Source organism: Mustelus asterias, chromosome 7 (genome assembly GCF_964213995.1).
Source record: "Mustelus asterias chromosome 7, sMusAst1.hap1.1, whole genome shotgun sequence".
In the NCBI taxonomy this organism is placed as follows: domain Eukaryota; kingdom Metazoa; phylum Chordata; class Chondrichthyes; order Carcharhiniformes; family Triakidae; genus Mustelus; species Mustelus asterias.
In genome coordinates, this window is record NC_135807.1 from 103,518,978 (window position 1) to 103,546,406 (window position 27,429).

A 27,429-nucleotide genomic window follows, 5' to 3' on the forward strand; every position below is an offset into this window, starting at 1 on the left:
GAGGTGACCTTGCTATGCACCCTGCGTTCACCATCATTTCAGGGCAAGTACTTTTCAATTAAGAAACAAATTCCTTGAATCCATATTCACTGATGAGTTATTGACAAAAAGAGGACTTTTAGAGACTCATGATGACTCTTGTCTGTTTCTCACTGATACTGCAGAGAGGAAACCATGAGGAAGAAGAAGTCTGGCTTTATCGCTCCCTGCATTATCACTTAGATGTGGAAATGCTGGCGTTGGACTGGGGTAAACACAGTCAGTTTTAACAACACCAGGTTAAAGTCCAACAGGTTTATTTGGTAGCAAATGCCATTAGCTTTCGGAGCGCTGCTCCTTCATCAGATGGAGTGGATATCTGCTCTCAAACAGGGCATACAGAGACACAAAATCAAGTTACAAAATACTGATTAAAATGCAAATCTCTACAGCCAACCAGGTCTTAAAGATACAGTCTGCATCTTTAAGACCTGGTCGGTTGTAGAGATTCGCATTCTAATCAGTATTCTGTAACTTGATTTTGTGTCTCTGTATGCCCTGTTTGAGAGCAGATATCCACTCCATCTGATGAAGGAGCAGCGCTCCGAAAGCTAATGCATTTGCTATAAAATAAACGTGTTGGACTTTAACCTGGTGTTGTTAAAACTCTTACTGTTATCACTTAGAGGCAGGAGAGAAGATGATTGCAACAGGGCTGCTTGGTTCACCAAAGAGAGGAGCAAAATCCTCAAGACCAAGGCCCTCTCCAGACATAATGTCTCTGAGAGCTTCATCTTTTATGTGTGGGCAGCTCCAAGTCCCAGGGTGTACAGAACTTGCACGTCTTACCTGCAGATGAGCAACAACCAGTGTCACTGACATCTTCACATGTCCAGGGATTTGGTGACTCACATGTACCATATTCTCTTGGAATTGGCGCCATGGGAACAGGGAGAGAAGCTATTGCTAGTGGCTGTGAAAGTAACTTAGAATCATAGAATCCCTACAGTGCAGAAGGAGGCCATTTGGCCCATTGAGCCTGCACTGACCACAATCCCACTTAGGCCTGATCCCCGTAACCCCACCTATTTACCCTGACACTAAGGGGCAATTTATCATAGCCAATCAACCTAACCTGCACATCTTTGGAGTGTGGGGGGAAACCGGACACCCAGAGGAAACTCACACAGACACAGGGAGAACGTGCAAACTTCCTTTTTGCAAAACTTTTTTTGCCATGGCCCAAAACTCCACCAACATAAACAGTGACCTAAGGCTGGAATTGAACCTGGGTCCCTGGCGCTGTGATGCAGCAGTGTTAACCGCTGTGCCACCATGCAGCCCAGCTCCAACTTCCACATTGAACTGCTATGTGTCCTTCTAGAGCTCTATTGGGGGACCTCTGAGGGATCTCTTAAGCATCCACTCACAAATGCATTGGCAGCACAGTGGTTAGCATTGTTGCCTCATTCAGTCAGGGACCCAGGTTCAGTTCCGGCCTCGGGTGACTGCTTGTGTGGAGTTTGCATGTTGTCCCTGTGTCTGCATGGGTTTCTTCTGAGTGCTCTGGTTTCTTCCCACAGTCCAAAGATGTGTGAGTTAGGTGGATTGGCCACGGGAGATTGCCCCTTAGTGTCGCGGGATGAGCAGAGTAAACACATGGGATTATGGGGATAAGGCCTCGGTGGGATTGTTGTTGATGCAGACTCGATGGGCTGAATGGCCTCCTTCTGCACTATAGGGATTCTATGATTCTAAGTCACAGACACCTTTTTTGCCATGGCCCAAAATTCCACGAATAGAGATCAAGCAAGCCAGGATGCCAGAGCACTGGGATTTGTTGAGATTTTCAGATTCCCACAGGTGCAGGGTGTATGTGGCCATAAAGCTCCTAAACAACAAGCATTCCAACACATGAACTGGAAAGACTACCACTCACACGTTGCACAGCTAGTCTGAGGCCATTAAAAAAAAAACTTTGCCAGGCAGGTCTGCTCTAGATACTCAAAGCATCCATGATGCATGCATCCCAGATCCTGGATATCTTCAAGGGACCACACGGGCCAGGGCTGGTTCCTCATTGACAAAGGGTACCCGCAAAGGATGTGGCTGATGATGCCTGTGCAACAGCATCAGACTCCTGCACGGAGAAGGTATAATGAGGCTCATGCCTTACCCAGACTTGGGTGCAGCACACCATAGGTATCCTAAAGTGCTGATTCCAATGCCTGGATAGATCTGGTGAGGCTTCATTACAGTCCCGAGAGGGCTTCATGGATCATCGTGGCTGTTGCAATAATGAGATGGAGGAGCTGCATGTCTCCACCAATGTGGAGGACCTCGAAGAGGAGAAGGGCGGTGAGTTTGACAAAGCAGAGGCTGCAAGGGAAGAGGTCATAGCACTGACCAGCCTGCTGCTGCTTCCTTCGTAAAATCCAAAAACAGGACTGCCTTGGCAGACCGATTGTAGAAGCCTGTTCCTGCCCCACTGAACTAATTTCTTCTCATCCCAACACCATTCTCTCTCCCATGCACAGTCCCTTCCCAACCACATTCGTGATTCCTTTATTATGGATATCCCTCCATACCCCACCAGGAAGGACTGAATGCTCTCTGTTTCTTGCTTAAACAGAGGCTCGAACAATCCCCGTCCACCATTACTTTCCTCTGCCTCGCTGAACATGTTCTTGTACACAACAATTTCCCCTTTAACTTGCCTCACTTCCTGCAAATAAAGCATGTGGCTACGGGAACCTGTATGGGCTCCAGTTATGCCTGTCTTTTTGTAGGGCATGTGAAACATCCCTTGTTCCAGTCCGACTCAGGCCCTCTCCCACAACTCTCTTCCTGTTACATTGATGACTATATTGGTGCCGCTTCATGCTATCATTTGGACCTGGAAAAACTTAGCGATTTTGCTTCCAATTTCCACCCTTCTTTCAGATTCCCAAGGTCAGTCTCCCACACTTTCCTTCCCTTCCTTGACTTCTGTTGCGATTTCTGACCTCCAATATTTATTACAAACCCACTGACTGCCACAGCTACCTCTTCACACCCTGCTTCCTGCAAGGACCCTAATCCATTCCCCCAATTTCTTCACCTCCGTCTCATTTGTTTTGATGATGCCACCTTTGAAAACAGCACTGCTGACACATCTGCTTTTTTTCTCAACCGAGGTTTCCCTGTTGCAGTGATTAACAGGGCATTCAACCGTGTCCGACCTATTGCCTGCACCTCTGCCCTTCAATCCTTTCTTCTCCCACCCCATCCCAGAATCATGATAGGGTCCCTATTGTCCTCACTTTCCACCCCATCAGCCTCCACATTCAAAGGATCATCCTCTGCTTTTTTCATCAACTCCAGCATGATGCCACCACAAAACACATCTTCTCCTAATCGCTATCAGTATTCCGCAGGGACCATTCCCTCCGTGACACACTGGTCCACTCCTCCATTGCCCCAACCCGCCATCCCCTTCCCACAGCAACTTCCCATGCAAACACAGAAGTTGCAACACCTGCCCCTTTACCTCTACCTTCTTCACTGTCCAAGACCCCAACATACGTTTCAGGTGAAGCAGCATTTCACATGCACCTCCTTCAATTTGGTCTACAGTATTCGCTGCTTCCAATGCAGTCTCCTCTATATTGGGGAGACTACTTTGTGGAACACCTTTGCTCAGTCCACAAGCATGACTTCAATCAGGCCAAGCTCAAGAGCATCCTACCAAGATACAACCAACACATCTCCTGTTCCACCAGAGGCCCAAGCATTCTAGACCACTGCTACACAAATATCAAATATGCCTACCGCTCGATCGCCCACTCACACTTTTGCAAATCAGGGCACAAGGCTGTAGCTCCTGCTCCCAGCTGACAAGCAAAAAACTGAAATGGGAGAATCCGTCAAAGAAAATCATGCAATGGTGGTCTGAGGAATCGAATGATCTCTTACGGGACTGCTTAGAGTCAGTAGACTGGTCAGTATTTAAAAACTCTGACCAGCCTGAATGAGTACACCACGACTGTAACTTCATTAGTAAGTGTGTTGGAGACTGTGCGCCGAAGAAGCAAATCCACGTGCTTCCCAACTGGAAAATTTGGATGAACAGGGATAACCACTGCTTGCTCAAGTCTAGGTCTGAGGCGTTCAAGTCAGGCAACCCTAACCTATACAAGCAAGTAGTAAGAAGTCTCACAACACCAGGTTAAAGTCCAACAGGTTTATTTGGTAGCAAATACCATAAGCTTTCCACTCCATCTGATGAAGGAGCAGCGCATTTCCACTCCATCTGACGAAGGAGCAGCGCTCCGAAAGCTTATGGTATTTGCTACCAAATAAACCTGTTGGACTTTAACCTGGTGTTGTGAGACTTCTTACTGTGTTCACCCCAGTCCAACGCCGGCAACTCCACATCATGGCTATACAAGAAAGCCAGATATGATCTAAGGAGATCCATTAAAGATGCCAAAAGACTGTACTGGACCAAGCTAGAGTCCCAGGCTAGCCACACAGGCCCCCGCTGACTATGGGAAGGTCTGCAAGACATAACAGGTACAAGATGAAGGCATGAAAAATCACCAGCACAAACTCACCCTTCCCTGATCTCAGTGCATTTTATGCCCGTTTTGAGACAGAAGTCAGCGAGAGCTCGGAAACCTCAGATGAACCTGTACCCGAGATCACCATTGCAGATGTCATCGCAACCTTCTCAAAGGTCAATCCATGGAAAGCGACTGACCGGGATGGGGTACCCGGACGAGCACTCAGATCCTGCACGGACCAGCTGGTGGGGTATTTGCAGACATCTTGAACCTCTCTTGACAACAATCTGAGGTTCCTATCTGCTACAAGATGATGACCATCATCCTGGTTCCAAAGAAAGGCCAAGCAGCATGCCTTAATGACCATCATCCGGTGACTCTGACATTCATTATGAAGTGCTTCGAAAGGTTAGTCACGGCACAAATCAATTCCGACCTCCCAGATTGCTTGGATACACTATAATTTGCCCACCGCCACAACAGGTCCACAGCAGACGCCATCTCCCTGGCCCTGCACTCAACCCTAGAACACCTAGATAACAAAGTCACCTATGTCAGACTTCTACTTATCGACTATATCTCAGCCTTCAACACTATTATTCCCACGAAACTCTTCTCCAAACTCCATGGCCTGGGGCTTGGCTCCTCCCTCTGCAACTGGATTCTGAACTTCCTAACGCAGACCGCAATCAGTGAGGATAGGCAACAACACCATCTCCACAATCATCCTCAACACCAGTGCCTGCAAGTCTGTATCCACAGTCCCTTACGATATCTCTTAGACACCTATGACTGTGGCCAAATTCCCCTCCAACTCGATTTTCAAGTTTGTTGATGACATCACCGTAGTGGGTCGGATCTCAATGGTGAGATGGAGTACAGGAAAGAGATAGAGAATGTGGGGAACTGGTGCGATGACAATATTTTCTCCCTCAATGTCAACAAAATGAAGGAGATAGTCATCAACTTCAGGAAGGGCCGTGGAGGATATGCTCCTGTCTACATCAATGGGGATGAAGTGGGAATGATCGCAAGCTTCAAGTTTCTAAGTGCCCAGATCACCAACAACCTATTCTGGTCCCCCCCATGCCGACATTATAGTTAAGAAAGCCCATCAATGCCTCTACTTTGATATTTTAGATCATACATCAATTTGGCATGTCCGCTACGACTCTCACCAACCTTTACAGATGCACTATAGAAAGCATACTTTCTGGTTGCATCACAGCTTTGGTATGGTTCCTACTCTGCCCAAGGCCCAACAAACTACAAATGGTCGTGAATGAAGCCCAGTCCATCACGCAAAACAGCCTCCCACCCATTGACACTGTCTACATTTCCCGCTGCCTCAGAAAAGCAGCCAGCATAATCAAGGACCCCATGCACCCCAGGCATTCTCTCTTCCACCTTCCTCTGTTGGGAAAAAGATAGAAAAGTCTGAGGACATGTGCCAACGGACTCAAGAACAGCTTCTTCCCTGCTGCCATCAGACTTTTGAATGAACCTACCTCGCATTAGAAGAAACATAGAAAAACTACAGCACAAAACAGGCCCTTCGGCCCCACAAGTTGTGCCGAACATATCCCTACCTTTTAGGCCTACCTATAACCCTCCATCCTATTAAGTCCCATGTACTCATCCAGGAGTCTCTTAAAAGACCCTATTGAGTTTGCCTCCACCACCACTGACGGCAGCCGATTCCACTCGCCCATCACCCTCTGTGTGAAAAACGTCCCCCTAACATTTCCCCTGGACCGAACCCCCAGCACCTTAAACCTGTGTCCTCTCGTAGCAGACATTTCCACCCTGGGAAAAAGCCTCTGAGAGTCCACCCGATCTATGCCCCTCAACATCTTATATACCTCTATTAGGTCTCCTCTCATCCTTCGTCTCTCCAAGGAGAAAAGACCGAGTTCCCTCAGCCTATCCTCATAAGGCATGCCACTCAATCCAGGCAACATCCTTGTAAATCTCCTCTGCACCCTTTCAATCTTTTCCACATCCTGTAATGAGGCGACCAGAACTGAGCACAGTACTCCAAGTGGGGTCTGACGAGGGTCTTACATAGCTACATCATTATCCCCGGACTCCTAAACTCAATCCCTTGATTGATAAAGGCCAGCACACAATACGCCTTCTTAACCACATCCTCCACCTGCGGGGCCGATTTTAGAGTCCTATGGACCCGGACCCCAAGGTCCTTCTGATCCTCTACAGTACTAAGAGTCTTTCCCTTAATATTGTACTCCTTCATCCCATTTGACCTGCCAAAATGGACCATTACGCATGTATCTGGGTTGAAGTCCATCTGCCACTTCTCCGCCCAGTCTTGCATCCTATCTATGTCCCTCTGTAACTTCTGACATCCCTCCAGACTATCCACAACCCCACCAACCTTCGTGTCGTCGGCAAACTTACCAACCCATCCCTCCACTTCCTCATCCAGGTCATTTATGAAAATGACAAACAGCAAGGGTCCCAGAACAGATCCCTGGGGCACACCACTGGTGACCGACCTCCATTTAGAAAAAGACCCATCTTACACACTCTCTGCCTCCTTTGGGCAAGCCAGTTCTGGATCCACAGGGCAGCAGCCCCTTGGATCCCATGCCCTCTCACTTTTTCTAGAAGCCTTGCATGGGGGACCTTATCGAACGCCTTGCTAAAATCCATACAAACCACATCTACCGCTTTCCCTTTGTCAATGTGTTTAGTCACATTTTCTAAGAACTCCACCAGGCACGTAGGGCACGATCTGCCTTTGACAAAGCCATGCTGAGTATTCTTGAGCATACTAAACCTCTCTGAATGCTCATAAATCATGTTCCTCATGATCTTCTCTATCAGCTTACCAACCACTGAGGTTAGACTCACCGGTCGGTAATTTCCTGGGCTATCCCTATTCCCCTTCTTGAAAATAGGAACCACATCCGCAATCCTCCAATCCTCCGGCACCTCTCCCATCTCCATCGACGACGTAAAGATCATCGCCAGAGGCTCTGCAATCTCTTCCCTCGCCTCCCACAGTAACCTGGGGTACATCCCATCCGGACCTGGCAATTTATCTATCTTGATGCCATTCAAAGATTCCAGCACAACCTCTTTGTTAAAGTCCACATACTCAATCTTTTCAGTCCACCGCAAGCCCGCAGTACATCCATCCAGGTCCTTCTCCTCTGTGAAAACCGAGGCAAAATACTCATTGAGCACCTCTGCCATTTCTACTGGTTCCATACAGATTTTCCCGCCTTCACCTTTTATAGGCCCTATTCCTTCACGTCCCATCCTTTTACTCTTCACATATTTATGGAACGCCTTAGGGTTTTCCTTAATCCTACCTCCCAAGGCCTTCTCGTGACCCCTTCTGGCTCTCCTAATTTCCTTCTTTAGTCCCTTCCTACAAGTTGATCTTTTTCTACATGCTAGCTATGACTGTAACACTACATTCTGCATTCTCTCCTTTCCTTCACTATGTCATTTGTCTGTATAGTGCACAAGAAACAATGCTTTTCATTGTATGTTACTCCCTGGGACAATAATAAATCAAATTAAATCTAACTTTCCTATCGCTTGCCTTTCAACTCACCAACTTGTTCTCATGCTCCCCCTTGGCCTGTTGCAATGCTCCAGTGAAGCCCCAAGGACCAACATCGAATCTTCCAATTAAACATGTTACTGTCTTCTAGACTCAACATTGCATTCAACATCTTTAGATTGTGAACTCTCTCCTTCATCTTGACCTCCTTTTTTATTTATTACAATGCACCCCCTCCCAAACAAGACCATCTGTCACTTGTTCTTCAGTTGTGCTTTCACTGAGCATTGACCTTTGTTCTCCTATTAACACATTCTCTTTTAAAAACATTTTTATGCCACTATCAGCACTTTCTTTTTGTCGTAAATGCTACCATTAACACTCCCTTTGTCTTGTGTCCATGACATCTTTGTCAATCTCTCATTTCCAACCTGTCCCTGATTTTCTATTCTGCTCTATCTTTGCCACCCCGTTCTCCAATTACATAATCCATTTCTACCCCTCTTTAGTTTTGGTTTAGTTTCAACTGTTAACTCTGCTTCTCGCTCCACAGGTGCTGCCAAACCCGCTGAGTTTATCCAGCATTTTCTGTTTTTATTCAATTTGCCTTCCGAATTACTTGCTGTAGCTGCATGCTAACTTTGTGATGTGATTCATATACAAGGTCACCCAGATTCCTCTCTTCTGCAATATTCTGTTTCATTTAAATAATATTCTGCTTTTCTACTTTTCTATTCTTACCAAAGTGGACAACATGTTCCAACAAGAGACAAAACATATGTGACCTCACCCTCCTGCCTGCCGCAGATGCATCTGTCTATGACAGTATTGGTAGGAGTGACCACTGCACAGTCCCTGTGGAGACAAAGTCCCATCTTCACATTAAGGATACTTTACATTGTGCTGTGTGGCACTATCATTGTGCAAAATGGGATAGACTTCAAACAAATCAAGCAGCTCAAAACTGGGCATGTATGAGGCACTGTGGGCCATCAGCAGCAGTAGAGTTGTGCTCAACCACCATCTGTAACCCCATGGTCCAGCATATCACTACTTCACCATTACCACCAAGCAAGGAGATCAACACTGGTTCAATGAGTTCAGGAGGGCATGCCACAGGTAAACCTAAAAATGAGGTGTCAACCTCGTGAAGTTACAACACAGGACTACCTGCATACCAAACAGCAAAAAATGCAAGTGATAGAGATAATTGATCCCACAACCAAGCGACCAGATCTACTTTTTATGAAATAATGGATTCCGGCATTTTTCCTATGTCAGACTACTGCCCCATAATCATCTACTTTGTCTTCTTTCTTTCTTAAATAGGGATGTTACATGCGAAGTTTTCCAACGGCGGGGATCGTCCCAGAATCTAGGGAATTTTGAAGATTACAACCACTCCATCCAGTATCTGTGCACTCACTTCCTGTGGCCTCAGATGCAGGCCATCAGGTCCAAGGGACTTGACAGTCTTTAGCCCCATTAGTTTTCCGAGTACTTTTTCTCCAGTGATAATTTTAAGGTCCACTCCACCCTTAGTCACTTGATTATCTGCTATTCTTGGGATACTTTTGTTTTATCTACTGTGAAGCCAGATGCAAAATACTGTTCAATCCTGTCATTTTCGTGTTTCCCCTTATTAATTCCCAGCCTCTGCCTCTAAGGGACCAATATTTACTTGAAGTACTTTTTTTTCATATACTTTTACAAATTCTTCCTCCCTGTCTTAATGTTTCTTGCTAGTCCATTCTCATATTCGAATTTCTCCCTTGATGGTATTCTAAATTTTTATACTATCTCTTGCTAAAATGTTCTCTATCTACTAACTGAGGAATCGTTTATCATTCTCAATACATAAAATGTCCTTTCATTTGTGACTTTGAAGAAAGTTCTGGATGGTTTGGAAATCTGATTGAAGAAATTCAAATATGGATTTCTGGGGAAGAAGGGCATAGATTTGGGAGATGACAACTTTGAAGTAGAGGGAAGTTATTGAGAGCATCGTAGTTTGCAAGGACAGAGGCACATAAATAATGGCACCAAAGAAGCTCCAAAGTTATATGCTTAATCCAGACCCTCGAACTGGAGCTTATTAGCACAGCATCCATTTAGCTTCTGTTTTTACTGATATGATACTCAAAATGCTTCACCACAAGCAGACATTGAACAGAAAGCATATTATTTAAAAGAAGTTGGGTAAATATTTGTAAAGGATGAAAATGAAAGGATTTAGGCAAAGGGCAAGGGAATGGAATTAAAGTAAACACCTTCAATTAAAGGCCTAACCCAGCACAAGAATAATGATTGATTGGACCAGCTATGAAAGATACAGCTGACAAGACTGCTGTCTTATCTGAAAGAGATGAATATATGCTCAGCATAGATTCCAACAAAATGGATTTTTGGTAACAAAAGATTGCGGTTCCTTCTTAGAGTGTGGACAATGTTGGCAAAGCTGTAACTATTGCCCGAAGATGTACAGTTTTTACAACTGAGGTTTTGTCAGGCTAATTTGGAGAGTGAACTGTGAGCCCTACATTGTGTGAATTGAATTAATACATGCTAGAAAGTACATTTTCTTTCCTGAAGACACACTCTGATTTTCTGATGCTTTTCACAGCCAATTTCAATACTCAACTTCTGAGACTTGAACATCTAATGTTTGTCTCCAGACTTGACTATTCCATGCATTCCTGCCTGGCTACCTACATCCTACTCTCCATAAACTTGAGGTCATCTGAAACTCTGCAGCCCTGTCCTCATTTGCATAAGGTCTCCTAGACAAATGGCTGATTCACATTGGCTCCCATTTAGGCAAGGCCGCAAATTAATAATTTTCATCATCGTTTCTAAATCCCTCCATGGTCTTACTCTCCCTATCTCTAATCTCCTCCAGCCACTAGGTCCAATATCTAACGTCATCTAATTCTGGCAAAATTTTAATTTATTCGTTCACAAGATTGGTGCATGTCGCTGGCTAGGCTTTTGCTCATCACTAATTGGCCTCAAGGAGATCATGGTGAGTTGCCTTCCAGAACCACTGCAGCCAATGTGCTTCAGGTACAACCACAGTCCTGTTAAGAAGGACGTTACAGGATTTGTATCCACCAACAGTGAAGGATGACAATATAGTTCCAAGATGGTTTGTCTTAGAGGGGCACTCACCTGATGAAGGAGCAGCGCTCCGAAAGCTCGTGCTACCAAATAAACCTGTTGGACTTTAACCTGGTGTTGTGAAACTTATTACTGTGCCTACCCAATTCCAATGCCAGCATCTCCACATCATGTCTTCGAGAGGAACCGCAGGGAGTAATCCCATGCATCTGCTGCCCTCGCCCTTCTAGGTGTCAGAGGCCTCATGTTTAAAAAGTGCTTTGAAGGACCGTTAGAGAGTTCAGCAGTGCATTTTGCATATAATGCTGCCATTGTGCATTGTTGGCAGAGGGAATTAATGTTTAAGGTGCTGGATGGGTGCCAACCAAGTGGGCTGCTTTGCCGTGTATGGTGTCGAGTTTCTTGAGTGTTGCTGGAGCTGCGCTCATCCAGGCAAGTGGAGAGTATTCCATCGCACTCCTGACTTGTGCCTTGCAGATATTTGACAAGCTTCGGGGAGTTACTTACAGCAGAATTCCCAACCTCTGACCTGCTCTCATAGGTGCAGTATTTATACAGCCGATGAGTTCAGTTTCTGGTCAATGACGACCCCCAGTATGTTGATTGTGGCGGATTCAGTGATGGCAATTCCATTTAATGTCAAGGGGTAATGGCTAGATTCTCTCTCATTGGAGATGGTCATTGATTCCCAGTGGTGCAATGCAAATGTTACTTGCCACTTCTTAGCCCAAGCCTGAATATTGTCTAGGTCTTGCTGCATTTGGACACGGACTGCATCAGTGTCTGACGAGTCAGGAGTGGTGCTGAACATTGTGCAATCATGAGTGAACATGCCTACTTCTGACCTTTTGTTGGAAGGAAGATCATTGATGAAGCAGCTGAAAATGACTGGGCTGAAGATCCGAACACCTGCAGCGATGCTCTGGGACTGAGATGAATGACCTTCAATGACTACAACCACCTTCCTTTGAGACAGTGATGACACCAACCCATCGGGGATGCCTCCATCCAAAAAATTTCCATTGTTTTGTTCGGACTCCTGGATGTCACACTTGCCTTAATGTCAAAGGCAGACACACTCATTTCACCTCGAGTTCAGCTCTTTGTCCATATTTGAACCAAGGCTATAATGAGATCAGGAGCTGAGTGGCCCTGGCAGAATCCAAACTGAGCAGCAGTGAGTAAGTTACTGCTGAGTAAGTGCAGCTTCATGATACTGTTGATGACATCTTCCATCACTGATAATCGAGAGTAGACTGATGGGGTGGTAATTGGCTGGGTTGGATTTGTCCTGCTTTTTGTGGACAAGACATACCTGGGAAATTTTCCACATTTCTGGGTAAATGCCAGTGTTCTAACTGCACCGGAAGAGTTTAGTTAGGGGTGCAGCAAGTTCTGGAGCATAAGTCTTCAATACTGTTGCCAGAATGTTGTCAGTCCCAAAGGCTTTGCAGTATCCAGTGCCTTCAGCTGTTCCTTGATATCATGCGAAGTGAATTGAATTAGCTTAAGACTGGGATCTATGATGCTGAGGATGTCAATAAGCTGCCAAGCATTTGAGATTTTTATTTGCTCCACTGTTGCTGGTGTACCTTGAACTGCCTGGGGCCAGAATGCTGGAAATCCTTCCCAAAAACTTACTTTCTTCCTTCAAGATGTTCCTTAAAGATTACCCCTCTAACCAAGCTTTTGGATAGCTGCCTTAAAATTGCAATAAGAAGTCTCACAACACCAGGTTAAAGTCCAACAGGTTTATTTGGTAGCAAATACCATAAACTTTCGGAGCAATGCTCCTTCGTCAGATGGAGTGGTCTCTGTTCTCAAACAGGGCACAGACACAGAAATCAAATTACAGAATACTGATTAGAATGCAAATCTCTACAGCCAGCCAGGTCTTAAACGTACAGACAATGTGGGTGGAGGGAGCATTCAACACAGGTTAAAGAGATGTGTATTGTCTCCAGACAGTACAGCTTGTGAAATTGTGCAAGTCCAGGAGGCAAGCTGTGGGGGTTACTGATAATGTGACATAAATCCAACATCCCGGTTTAGACCGTCCTCATGTGTGCGGAACTTGGCTATCAGTTTCTGCCCAGTGACTCTGCGCTGTCATGTGTCGTGAAGGCCGCCTTGGAGAACGCTTACCTGAAGATCCAAGGCTGAATGCCCGTGACTGCTGAAGTGCTCCCCCACAGGAAGAGAACAGTCTTGCCTGGTGATTGTCGAGCGGTGTTCATTCATCTGTTGTTGTAGCGTCTGCATGGTTTCCCCAATGTACCATGCCTCGGGACATCCTTTCTTGCAGCGTATCAGGTAGACAACGTTGGCCGAGTTGCAAGAGTAGGTACCGTGTACCTGGTAAGTGGTGTTCTCATGTGAGATGATGGCATCCGTGTTGATGATCCGGCACGTCTTGCAGAGGTTGCTGTGGCAGGGTTGTGTGGTGTCGTGGTCACTCCACATCATTAAAATTGCAACACATGGCTTTGTGCCAGATTTGTTTCATAATGCTGCTGAATAATGTCTTGGGACATGCTGTTAAAGGGGCTGCACAATTATAATTTGATGTTGTAATACTGAGGGAATGCTGCACTGAGGTACTGTATTTTGGTGACATTAAACCTGATTAACTTTGCTTTCAGACAGGTGTAAATGATTCTATGAGGCAAGCAATTCCACTTGGATATCCACATTGCACAACAGTTAGCATCGCTGCCTCATGCGCCAAGGACCTTTGGTTCGGGTCCCGGCTTGGGTCATTGTCTGTGCGGAATCTGCACGTTCTCCCTGCATAGAACCATAGAAAATTACAGCTCAGAAACAGGCCTTTTGGCCCTTCTTGTCTGTGCCGAACCATTTTTTGCCTAGTCCCACTGACCTGCACTTGGACCATATACCTCCACACCCCTCTCATCCATGAACCCGTCCAAGTTTTTCTTAAATGTTAAAAGTGACCCCGCATTTACCACTTTATCCGGCAGCTCATTCCACACTCCCACCACTCTCTGCGTGAAGAAGCCCCCCCTAATATTCCCTTTAAACTTTTCTCCTTTCACCCTTAACCCATGCCCTCTGGTTGTTTTCTCCCCTAGCCTCAGCGAAAAAAGCCTGCTTGCATTCACTCTATCTATACCCATCAAAATCTTATACACCTCTATCAAATCTCCCCTCAATCTTCTACGCTCCAGGGAATAAAGTCCCAACCTATTCAATCTCTCTCTGTAACTCAGCTTCTCAAGTCCCGGCAACATCCTTGTGAACCTTCTCTGCACTCTTTCAATCTTATTTACATCCTTCCTGTAACTAGGTGACCAAAACTGTACACAATACTCCAAATTCGGCCTCACCAATGCCTTATATAACCTTACCATAACACTCCAACTTTTATACTCGATACTCCGATTTATAAAGGCCAATGTACCAAAGGCACTCTTTACGACCCTATCCACCAGTGACGTCACTTTTAGGGAATTCTGTACCTGTATTCCCAGGTCCCTCTGTTCAACTGCACTCTTCAGAGTCCTACCATTTACCCTGTACGTTCTTCTTTGGTTTGTCGTTCCAAAGTGCAATATCTCACACTTGTCGGCGTTAAATTCCATTTGCCATTTTTCAGCCCATTTTTCTAGTTGGTCCAAATCCCTCTGCAAGCTTTGAAAACCTTCCTCACTGTCCACTACACCTCCAATCTTTTGTATCATCAGCAAACTTGCTGATCCAATTTACCACATTATCATCCAGATTATTGATATAGATGACAAACAACAATGGACCAAACACCGATCCCTGCGGCACACCACGAGTCACAGGCCTCCACTCAGAAGCAATCCTCCACAACCACTCTCTGGCTTCTTCCATTGAGCCAGTGTCTTATCCAATTTACTACCTCCCCATGTATACCCAGCGACTGAACCTTCCTAACTAACCTCCCATGAGGGACCTTGTCAAAGGCCTTGCTGAAATCCAGGGAGACAACATCCACCGCCATCCCTTCATCCACTTTCCTGGTAACCTCCTCAAAAAACTCTAATAGATTGGTCAAACATGACCTACCACGCACAAAGCCATGTTGACTCTCCCTAATAAGTCCCTGTCTATCCAAATATTTGTAGATCCTATCCCTTATCACACCTTCCAATAACTTGTCCACCACCGACGTCAAACTTACTGGCCGATAATTTCCCGGATTTCTTTTGGAACCTTTTTTAAACAACGGAACAACATGAGCCACCCTCCAATCATCCGGCACCTCCCCCGTGAATACTGACATTTTAAATATGTCTGCCAGGGCCCCTGCAAGTTCAACACTAGCCTCCCTCAAGGTCCGTGGGAATACCCTGTCCGGTCCTGGGGACGTATCCACTCTGACCTGCCTCAAGACAGCGAGCACCTCCTCCCCTTTAATCTGTAAAGGTTCCATGGCCTCCCTACCAGTTTTCCCTATTTCTGTAGACTCCATGCCCGTTTCCTCAGTAAATACGGACGCAAAAAAACCATTTAGTATCTCCCCCATCTCTTTTGGTTCCATACACAGTCTACCACTCTGGTCTTCAAGAGGACCAATTTTATCCCTCACTATCCTTTTGCTCCTAACATACCTATAGAAGCTCTTTGGATTTTCCTTCACTCTGTCTGCCAAAGCAACCTCATGTCTTCTTTTAGCCCTCCTGATTTCCCTCTTAAGTAGCTTCTTGCACTTTTTATACTCCTCGAGCATCTGATCTGTTCCTTGCTGCCTGTACATTTCATACAACTCTCTCTTCCTCTTAATCAGTGTTACAATCTCCCTCGAGAACCAAGGTTCCTTATTCCTATTTACTTTGCCTTTAATCCTGACAGGAACATACAAACTCTGCACTCTCAAAATTTCTCCTTTGAAGGCCTCCCACTTTCCATTTACATCCTTACCAGAGAACAGCCTGTGCCAATCCACACTTCCCAGATCCCTTCTCATGTCATCAAATTTGGCCTTTTTCCAGTTCAGAACTTCAACCCGAGGACCAGATCTATCCTTATCCACGATCAGGTTGAAACTAATGGCATTATGATCACTGGATCCAAAGTGTTCCCTCACACTCACATCCATCACCTGCCCTAACTCATTTCCCAATAGGAGATCCAATATCGCATCCTCTCTAGTTGGCACCTCTATATACTGATGTAGAAAATTCTCCTGAACACATTTTACAAACTCTACCCCGTCTAAACCTTTAACAGTATGCGAGTCCCAATCTATATGTGGAAAATTAAAATCCCCTACTATCACAACTTTGTGTTTCTTGCAGTTGTCAGCTATCTCTCCGCTGATTTGCTCCTCCAATTCTCGCTGACTATTGGGTGGTCTATAATACAACCCCATTAATGTGGTCATACCTTTCCTGTTTCTCAGCTCCACCCATAGGGCCTCTGTAGACAAGCTCCCTAATCTATCCTGCCTGAGTACCGCTGTAACATTTTCCCTGACCAACAATGCCACCCCCCCACCTTTTATCCCTCTGCCTCTCTCCCGCCTGAAACATTGGAACCCTGGAACATTGAGCTGCCAGTCCTGCCCCTCCTGTAGCCAAGTTTCACTAATGGCTATAATGTCATATTTCCACGTGTCTATCCACGCCTTCAGCTCATCTGCCTTCCCCACAATACTCCTGGCATTGAAATAGACACACCTCAAAAAATTATTTCCACCACACTCTACCCTTCCATTTGTGATTTTGCTTGAACTAACCTGTCTTTTTACCCCTGCTCCACTATCTGCTCTGGCGCTCTGGTTCCCACCCCCCTGCAAATCTAGTTTAAACGCTCCCCAATAACACTAGCAAATCTCCCTGCAAGTATATTGGTCCCCTTGTAGTTTAGGTGTAACCCGTCTCTCTTGTGCAGGTCCCACCTGCCCCAGAAGAGGTCCCAATGATCCAAGAATTGAAGAGCATCTGCGTGGGTTTCCTCTGGATGCTCCGGTTTCCTCCCCATTGTCCGAAAGTCGTGCTGGTTAGGTGCATTAGCCATGCTAAATTCTCCCTCAGTACTTGAACAGGCGCTGGAGTGTGGCGACTAAGGAATTTTCACAGTAACTTCATTGCAGTGTTAATGTAAGCCTACTTGTGACATGAATAAACTTTTTTTAAAAAGCTCATCTTTATGAAAAGCTACCAGACGTTTCATCATCTACTCTTTCAAGTGTCTTCTCATAAATTATCAGCAGATTTTAGGTTCATTGACTCATAGAATCACTGAATAATTTCTCTCCCCTTTTTTGAAGAATGGTGTTATTATTACTTCTAAACCCTCAAGCTTTAACTAGATTGCAACTAATTCTCTCAAAATAGTACCAAGGATGTGACCAGGAACAGAAGCTAGTTCTTCAAGTATCCTTGTATGAAATTATCCAGGTCTTGTACCTTGCTACACAAAAACTTCCTTGATTTATTTTAGTACGCCCTCAGTTCTTTGCATTACCTCATCCAAAAATACAGTTATGTACTCAGGAGACTGCCCAGGGAGCACAGCAAACAGAGGAGAATAATCGCTGAGGATACATACTATTCTTTGGTCATTTGTTAAATCCCTTTGGCATCTTTCAATGGGCCACAATTCACAATTTCATCTGGGTAATATTTATATAAAAGCTTGACATTTCATTTCAAATTTACTGTTATCCAATATCTTTCCAATTCAGCTTACCTCACCTGTATCTTTGCCTTCTTGACTCTCTATTCACCTCGTTCCACCACGCTACTCACAGTATTATAATTGAGAAAAAATAAATTGCCCTTATTCCTTAAGTAACTACTAACATCACTTATATTGGATTTTCCCTCTCTGTTCCAGTTACACGCCCCTAACAGCCTCCTCTATGGACGTCCAATTGTCCTGTATTAGAATTGTCCAACACACAACTGCGGCCTGAGTCTGACTCACTCAAGGTTTCTGTCTGGTCTGCCAATGAAGTCAATCCAAATGCTCGATTCAATGTGACCTCGCCATGAGGAATACAGAGAAGCAAACAACCTCTGTTTTTGAGATATCCAGCATCCTTCCTGATAAATGCTCAAGTAATTAAGGGATGCTGTGACCTTACTTCCTGACATTTCACAATTGGCAGTATTAAGATGAGCTGCTGCAGAAGCAACTCCACCAGATGCTACATTGGATGGGGAAAGCCATTATGCGGATCATGACTGTCTACTCCACTTGACAGATCATTGGGCAGATTGAATGGGTGTGCAGGAGGGCAGTTAGCATCAAAAGAGACTGCTTTGATGATGTGCATAGGTGGAAAGAGTTGGAGATATGAATTATCACTGTAAAATATGCCCTACTACAGAAAACGGTAAGTGTTCTAAAAAAAGTGTGAAAGGGGGAAATCGCTTAGTGACATATAGACATATCCCAACTATGAAGGATAGAAGAAATGGTGGACGCTTCTACATTAGACCAACTGATGAGGTCTTCGAATGTAATCCTCTAATATAATCTCATTCTCTGGGAGTCAAGACAGTGTTTACATGGAAAAATACCTTTCTTCCCTTCCAGAATAGAATATCCTTGATGACCACATCTGCAGTCAGATCAGAGAAATGCCTGGTAGGCTCCTGTTCCATGTTCCTAATTGCACTGAATTCTCTTGCTCAAAATATACATCTCTTCTAATGACAAGCCTTTAAGTCTCCAGAGCAGCACTAATGCTTTTTGCACCACTCCTCCCTTCCATCTTAAATAGATAATCATCGTGTCAGTCAAGCTGTAAACAGGACTGACTTTGGAAACTTGCATGCGGTCAGGTCTTGTTTTACACTGCTCTCTTCCTCTCTATCCCATGAGATTCCTCAGTGGGAGAAAATAAGCTGCTGGAAGACAATTAGAGATCCCTGGGATGGAACTACGGCAACATTTCCTGGGTGCTGAAGCAAGAGGACTCTGCAATGTTACTAGATGAAATGCGTTGTGGCTGCTAAGTGCTGCACATTATCACATAATGGTATCTTTGACGGAGTTAGCTGTATGTAATGGATGTACAATTGCCCTCAGACACAGTTCCATCATTCAAGTTAATGCCAGTCATTTCCATGCCACTGAGCATTCCCTCAAAATGGATGTTACTTGCACCATTCTCAGCCTTTATCACCACCATTTACATTCCCTTTCTCTTTTGTCGCTGACACCGTAGTCAATTACACAATCCCCTAGTTGGGCAGTTCTGGAATTAACATCTGAGGAAGGATATACTGGCCTTAGAGGGAGTGCAACATAAGAGAACATTTCAGAATAATAGCCAACTCCAAGGACTAAACCATGAGTTATTACACAAAATAAGTTGCACTGCCTGAAATTTAGCACATTAAAGGATGATTTAGTCAAAATTGACAAGGTATTAAGGGGAACAGATAAGTTAGAGACTGGTTGGCGAGTCTCAGACAGATAATTCTGTAGCACAGTTTCAAGACTGAGACTTTAACTAAAATCTTTGAATTGAAAAATTTTTACACTCAAGAAAATTTGAAAACATCTGCTATCCCATAAGCTTCCATTGACATTAAATAATTTAATAACATCTGTTACAAACATGTGATTATGATATTTCAGGTTTTAAGGATAACTATTTGAAAGGTACATTTTTGTTTTCAAACCTTTACATCAAGCTTAAAAATCTTCTCCAAAATGGAAGGATGGACACACAACTTAGCACCTTTCTGTGTTTGTTGTTTAAATTCTTGTCAGACTGGTATTTCGAGAACGGGCTACAAAGAGTCATTAAAATGCAAAGACTCCTCTAGGGGATGCCCACGGAATCTTCTAAAAAGCTTAAACAACTATTTTACTTCTGAGGGATCAGGAGCAAGGCAGAGACTTTGAAGGGCCACAATATAATTAACTTATTTTCCTGGTGAAACACTGGCATATTGGAAATTAACACAGCAGCCATTTTGCATTTTCTGAACTGTATAAAGGAGGCTGTAAGAAGCCATCTTGAAAGACATGGTGCAAAAGCCCCTGGAAGAACTGTGACAAGGACAAAGAGTAAGATATTAAGAAATCAACTATTGTTCTGCCAAAAGAGTCCAAGCCATCTGTAACTGCAGAATTAGTGAGGAATCGGAAAGATTTATCTCAAAAATCTGATCAGCTGACTCCATCTGAAAAGACAAACCCTCAATCTTCAACTATCAAAGCCATCACACTTGAACACAGCTTGTCAATTCCAACTCTTCATTCCAGGTAACCCACAAGCAGCGGGCCTGCAACAATACCTCAGACAGATTCAAAATCTCATCTTAAATGATGCTTATTTCTTTAACTGCATTTTAATCTTTGTATCTGCATTTTAGTCAATAATTTATATTTTTTAGAAACTTTCAGCAGCAATTTTTGCAACACACTAGCCTTTTTTCTAGACTAAAGCTTGTCTGCTAGTTATTTTTAAATTGAGTCATTCACAAACTAAAAAGGGGGGGGGTTGCACACAAAAACTCTTGGTTCACAAACCATTTTGGGAGCATCTTTAAAGGGTTTGTTTATGCTGAACGTACACATTAGCAAACTATTTTCTCAGCCCTCAATGGAACTGACAAAATTCTTAATGAAATACTGAGATTAGTACTCACCCGAGAAAATGATTCAGTCTTCTCATCCAACTGTAAGGAAAAAAATCAAGTTAAACATTAACAAAATACCAATAGCCTGATATAAAATTAATCATGCCAAACTAACTTTTTGAAAGTAATCCCAGCATCACTGATCTATCAAACTTGAAAACAATTACTTCAGAAAAAAATACAAATTAATATTTATGTAAACTGAAGAGCCAGATTATTTATTTACACAAGTACCAGCTAATCTAATGCAATGGATAACCAACAGCAGAATTTCAGAATCGTGCAGAATTAAATGCATCATGCTAAATGAAGGCTATTTAAGAATTTAATTTGTTTGTACCCAATGTGGTCCTGGTTTCACTTTTGTCATCTTAAGTGTATTTCAACAAGTCTTTCAATCTTTAAAAAACCTTAACGTTCATCAAGTGTTACAATTTTACCGTCAATCAGCTCATGTGAATCAGAAAATTAAATTGAAAAAGGACTTTTTGCCCACTTACTACTTGGCAGCTGGTATTTAAAAGTCATGAATCATGTTGATACTGCTCCAAAGTTACTGCCCCATGGCTTAAGACGTAGTTCTCCCACAGCCAACAACCATATTAAGTCTGTCAAAAAAACTTTTTCTAACAGTAGCCAGGAAGACCCATTCCTGAATGGGTTACCCCAATCTCGTTGTTGCCGTCAACAATTGCAGTCGCACAATTTGGTGGCAATATCATGACATTCCGTACTGATCTAATCATGCATAAACTTACTCATTACCTGAGTAGAATAATTACAGCACTCAATTACAGAATCTATATAGAGCAGGAGGCCAGTTGGCCCATTATGTCTGTGCCAGACCTCTAAATTAACAATTCATTTGGTGCCTTTCCTCCGCAGCACTGCATATTCTTCCTTTTCAAATAACAGTCCAATTCCCTCCCAAATGCCTTGACTGGCCCTGCTTCCACCAAACTATCAGGCAGTATATTCCAAATCTTAATCATGCAGTTCGCATGGATGTTTCTCATGTCTCCATTGCTTCTTTTGCCAATTCCTTAAATCAGTGCCTTCTCATTCTTGACCATTCCACCAGTGGGAATAATTTCTTTTTATTGACTCTGTCCAGACCCTGCATGATTTTGAATACTTCAAATTTCCTCTTAGCTTTCTCTTCACCAAAAAAGAAAACTATCCCTTCTTCTATCTATTAAGTTTTCAAAATCTACAGTATTTCAATTTTGATTCTGCTCTTCAGGTTTCATAAAAAAAACTCTGAAGTATACATTTCAGGGACTCCTCCCATCTTTGCTCTTCACACTGACTATCTTAATCCACATCAGAATAATTGATGTCCCTCGTTATCACCACGAAAGATTTATTTGTCATTTGTATGCAATTACTTTGTTCCAGGGTTAACCTTGAACCTTTTGAATGCCATAGTTCAGTCTGCCTCCATCACAATCTTGAGAACATTCGAGATTCCAATCATTTGCTTTTAAAAAAAAATTCTCTCATTTGTTGCCATTGCTTATTTTGCCAATCACCTTAGATCTGCACACTCTGGTTCTCAACCCTCCCATCAATTGTAACAGCTTCTCCTTATATACTTTGTCCAGACCTCTCAAGGTTTTGAATATCTGAAGATTTTGAATACATCTATCAAATCTCCTCTCAAACGTCTATTCTTCAAGTCTCAAGTTCTCCAATCTACTGAAGTTCCTCACCCCAGAACCATTGTCATGAATGTTTTCTTTACTCCATCTTCATATCCTTACTGAAGTGTCGTGACCAGAATTGCACACAATACTTCATAGTGAAGTATGTTGCAACATCATAACAATTACTCTAAACATGTCAAAACATCATGGTCAGCACTGGACATGCATGAACTATTGGGTTCAGATAAAGTTATCCCTGTGCCTGACAAAATAAATGGAGCAAAGTGCTTCATTCACTCAAGATCCAGGCAGCAACGCTCTTGGTTTAAATACTGTTTTCTGTTCCGTTCCTTCTTTACAGAAACTCAATTTCAGCAGTAACCATTACTTGCCAGAGCTTTAGAGCATGCCATCAGCAATCTGACTCACTGGGCCTTCTGATTTCTTCACACCTCCATATTCCAAACTAAGCAAAGTATCTTTCCTTACTGCACCAGGTACATCCTCTGTTAAGTACTACATATTAATACAAACTCGGGTCAGTGTGTGGAGTTTGCACGTTTTTCCTGTGTCTGCGTGGGTTTCCTTACAGTGCTCCAGTTTCCTCCCACAGTCCAAAGACGTGCGGGTTAGGTTGATTAGCCATGCTAAATTAACCTAGAGTGTCAGGGTACTTGCAGGGTAAATAGGTGGGGTTACGGGGATAGGACCTGGGTGATATTGTCGTCGGTGCAGGCTCGATGGGTCGAATGGCCTCCTTCTGCACTGTAGGGATTTTATGATAGCACATTAAAAAATTTCTCCACTGACCTCACTGGTTAGTTAGATAACAGTAAGAAGTCTCACAACACCAGGTTAAAGTCCAACAGGTTTATTTGGTAGCAAATACCATAAACTTTCGGAGCGCTGCCCCTTCGTCTGATGGACTGGTTATCTGTTCTCAAACAGTGCAAACAGACACAGAAATCAAATTACAGAATACTGATTAGAATGCAAATCTCTACAGCCAGCCAGGTCTTAAATGTGCAGACAATGTGGGTGGAGGGAGCATTCAACACAGGTTAAAGAGATGTGTATTGTCTCCAGACAGAACAGCCAGTGAAATTCTGCAAGCCAAGGAGGCAAGCTGTGGGGGTTACTGATAATGTGACATAAATCCAACATCCCGGTTTAGGCCATCCTCATGTGTGCGGAACTTGGCTATCAGTTTCTGCTCAGCGACTCTGCGCTGTCGTGTGTCGTGTAGGCCGCCTTGGAGAACGCTTACCTGAAGATCCAAGGCTGAATGCCCGTGACTGCTGAAGTGCTCCCCCACAGGAAGAGAACAGTCTTGCCTGGTGATTGTCGAGCGGTGTTCATTCATCCGTTGTCGTAGCGTGTGCATGGTTTCCCCAATGTACCATGCCTCAGGACATCCTTTCCTGCAGCGTATCAGGTAGACAACGTTGGCCGAGTTACAATTGTGTGTACCGTGTACCTGGTGGATGGTGTTCTCATGTGAGATGATGGCATCCGTGTCGATGATCCGGCACGTCTTGCAGAGGTTGCTGTGGCAGGGTTGTGTGGTGTCGTGGTCACTGTTCTCCTGAAGGCTGGGTAGTTTGCTGCGGACAATGGTCTGTTTGAGGTTGCGTGGTTGTTTGAAGGCAAGAAGTGGGGGTGTGGGGATGGCCTTGGCGAGATGTTCGTCTTCATCAATGACATGTTGAAGGCTCCGGAGGAGATGCTGCAGAAGCTACGTTGGCTGGGTATCTTGCAACTCGGCCAACGTTGTCTGCCTGATACGCTGCAGGAAAGGATGTCCCGAGGCATGGTACATTGGTGAGACCATGCAGACGCTACGACAACGGATGAATGAACACCGCTCGACAATCACCAGGCAAGAGTGTTCTCTTCCTGTTGGGGAACACTTCAGCGGTCATGGGCATTAGGCCTCTGTTCTTCAGGTAAGCGTTCTCCAAAGCGGCCTTCATGAAACACGACAACGCAGAGTCGCTGAGCAGAGACTGATAGCCAAGTTCCACACACGAGGACAGCCTCAACCGGGATCTTGGGTTCATGTCACACTATCTGTAACCCCCACGACTTGCCTGGGCTTGCAAAATCTCACTAACTGTCCTGGCTGGAGACAATACACATCTCTTTAACCTGTACTTAACCCTCTCTCCACTCACATTGTCTGTACCTTTAAGACTTGATTACCTGTAAAGACTCACATTCCAACCATTATTTTGTAAATTGAGTTTATGTCTTTATATGCCCTGTTTATGAACAGAACTCCTACTCACCTGACGAAGGAGCAGCGCTCTGAAAGCAAGTGGTTTTTGCTACCAAATAAACCTGTTGGACTTTAACCTGGTGTTGTGAGACCTCTGACTGTGTTTACCCCAATCCAACGCCAGCATCTCCACATCATGACTTGCGCCATACGCCAAAGATGTGCGGGTTAGGTTGATTGGCCATGCTAAAATTGCCCTTAGTGTCCTGAGATGCGTAGGTTAGAGGGATTAGTGGGTAAATACGTAGGAATATGGGGGTAGGGCCTGGGTGGGATTGTGGTCGGTGCAGACTCGATGGGCCGAATGGCCTCTTTCTGTACTGTCGGGTTTCTCTGATAGCCAGAGAGGAATTAAATATTTGTGGCAGAGCTCTTTCAATTTCCTGCCTTACCACCCACAGCAGCCTGGAATGCAATTTATCCGGGTCTGGGGATTCATCCATTTTTAAGGCTATCAGAGCCTCCAAAACCTCCTCATTTCCTATGTCAAACTTTCCCTATGATTTCCTTTAACTGAGTGAAGACCGACGAGAAGTATTCATTCAACACCCTTCCGATGTCCTGTGGCTTCACACACACAGATTGCCCCCTTGGTCTCTAATGGGCACTACTCTTTCCCTGGTTAACCTCTTCCCCCTTAACATATTTATAGAATATCTTAGGATTCTCACTAAGTCCTTTTTCATGCCCCCTTTTTGCTCTTCTCATTACTTTCTTCGGTTGCCTCTTGCTCCTCCTATATTCCTCTCGGAATGCAGCTCAATTGCTCATTTTGGACTTGCTAAAAGCCTTTCTCTTCTTCCTTATCCAGACTTCAATTGTCCTTGACATCCAGGGTCCCCTGAACTTATTGCTACGACACTTCCCCCTGTAGGGAACATGTTTGACCTGTGCTCTCCCATTTCCTTTTTGAATGCCCCCCCCCCACTGCTCTGCTGTGGATTTTCCCACAAGGAACTGTCCCCAATCAACTTTGGCTGGATCCCGCCTTGTTTTAATAAAATCTGCCCTCCTCCAATCCAAAGACGTCTTTTGCAGACCATCTTTCTCCTTGTCCATAACAAGTTTGAACCGTATCGTGTTGTGGTCGCCATCACTAAAATGCTCCCCCACTGCCACAGTGAACACTTGTCTGCCTTCGCTCGCCAGAATCAAGACTGCTCCATCCCTTTTTGGGCCTTCTACCGATGGTTACTGAATCTTGATAGATTCATCATAGTTCTAAAGACAGATTTTTGAAGTTAGCATACAATGAATGGTGAATTAGAATTCATCCAGGCAACACAAGACCAGTAGTGACTCAAGATCACAAGCTTCGCTGCTAATTCCATACAGCCAGGCACCTATCTGGCATGAGATCTCTAAACTGGATCTTTGTTGCACTGCTGCAAACCTGGAACTAGTAATGCATACGGATCTTTAAGTCAGAGCAGAGAGAGAGCAAGAATCGAAGCATCCATTACATAGAGCAAATTAAGAATCTGATTCCAAGCTAACAGTCAAACACACCTCACTGTTAAATCAACCAAAATTCTAACTATAGAACAATACTTAATTTCTGAGATCCAATTAAAATAGTTTCAACAGTAAAACAGACAACGCACGCTTCTTCTTGAACAAAAAACCCTAGGGTATTGAATGAAAAATGTAATCTAAACAAGTTAGGGCTCGTTGAGCACAATACCAGCTTGAATAATACAAGATACAATAGTGCAAGTATACTTAACAGGAATTGTTTTCATGACTTCAAGAACCTCTATTAAAAGTTCAAGGTACTTGGTTGGGAGCATTTTGAACTAATTGAGAATTTAACCAAAATGCAGAGATTATACTATAGCACACAAAATATTTGGGCCTCAATGGTCACACTGCAAGGATAGTGCATGTATTTCAACATAGTTATGGTTGCCATGACAAGAATATGTTTATCAAAACAAGTACACTACCCCTACTATGAATCAGTAGGTGGAGTACTGTTGAATGACAAATTTCTGTCCAATGCCTTAAATTCTTATTTCTCTGTATGACAAGGGTTTTCCATCTGAGATATTTCATAGCAATATACTGCCTTCAACGTTAAAGACCCATTATATGAATCGAAAAGTCCTCGAGTTTATATCTCGATCATATGACAGCACAGTGATCATTTTTTTGGGTTAGAAATCCAGAGGCATAAACTAATAACTTGGACACATTCATTCAATTTGTACTTGTGATTGGCCAATTTAAATTCAACAAATTAAATAAATCTGAAATTAAAAGCTAATATCAGTAATGGAAACCATGAAGTGATCAGATCTTCATAAAACCCTTCTGGCACACCCATGTAGGGAAGTAAATATGTCCATAAACAGTCTGGCCTACAAGCCAGACCACAACAATGTAATTCTTAATGGTTCTCTGAAATGGTCATTGTACCAAAATTGCTCTTAAAAAAAGCTGAAGAGGAGACCATCTAGCAACTAGATTGGGATGTAACAAAGGCATAGCTAACCCAGTTGTGCAAAGTTATTTTCTAACATCTGGATATTTGAGCCAAAATTGGAAGAGATATCCCACAGAGCAGTCAAGCAAGAGCCTAACAGTCACACTGACTGAATCATACCTCACAGTTAATGTTTCAGACAATTCCATCACCATCCCTGTCTCATCAGCAAGAGGTGGCAAAAGTGGTATACAATTCAAAGGGAACGGCCCTGGGGGTCTTCAATATTGACTCCAAACCTTATGAAATCAA

General features: G+C 43.9%; 1 protein-coding gene across 22 annotated transcripts in view; it reads right to left on the minus strand.

Annotated features, from left to right (window-relative positions):
* lrrfip2 (leucine rich repeat (in FLII) interacting protein 2) overlaps positions 1-27,429 on the minus strand; it is a 182,624-nt gene that overhangs the window by 37,741 nt on the left and 117,454 nt on the right. For all 22 annotated transcript variants that reach the window (XM_078216627.1, XM_078216617.1, XM_078216619.1 and 19 more), the window contains one exon: positions 20,778-20,807. In XM_078216627.1, coding sequence (XP_078072753.1) covers positions 20,778-20,807 — 30 coding nt within the window. The remainder of the gene's footprint in view (positions 1-20,777; positions 20,808-27,429) is intronic.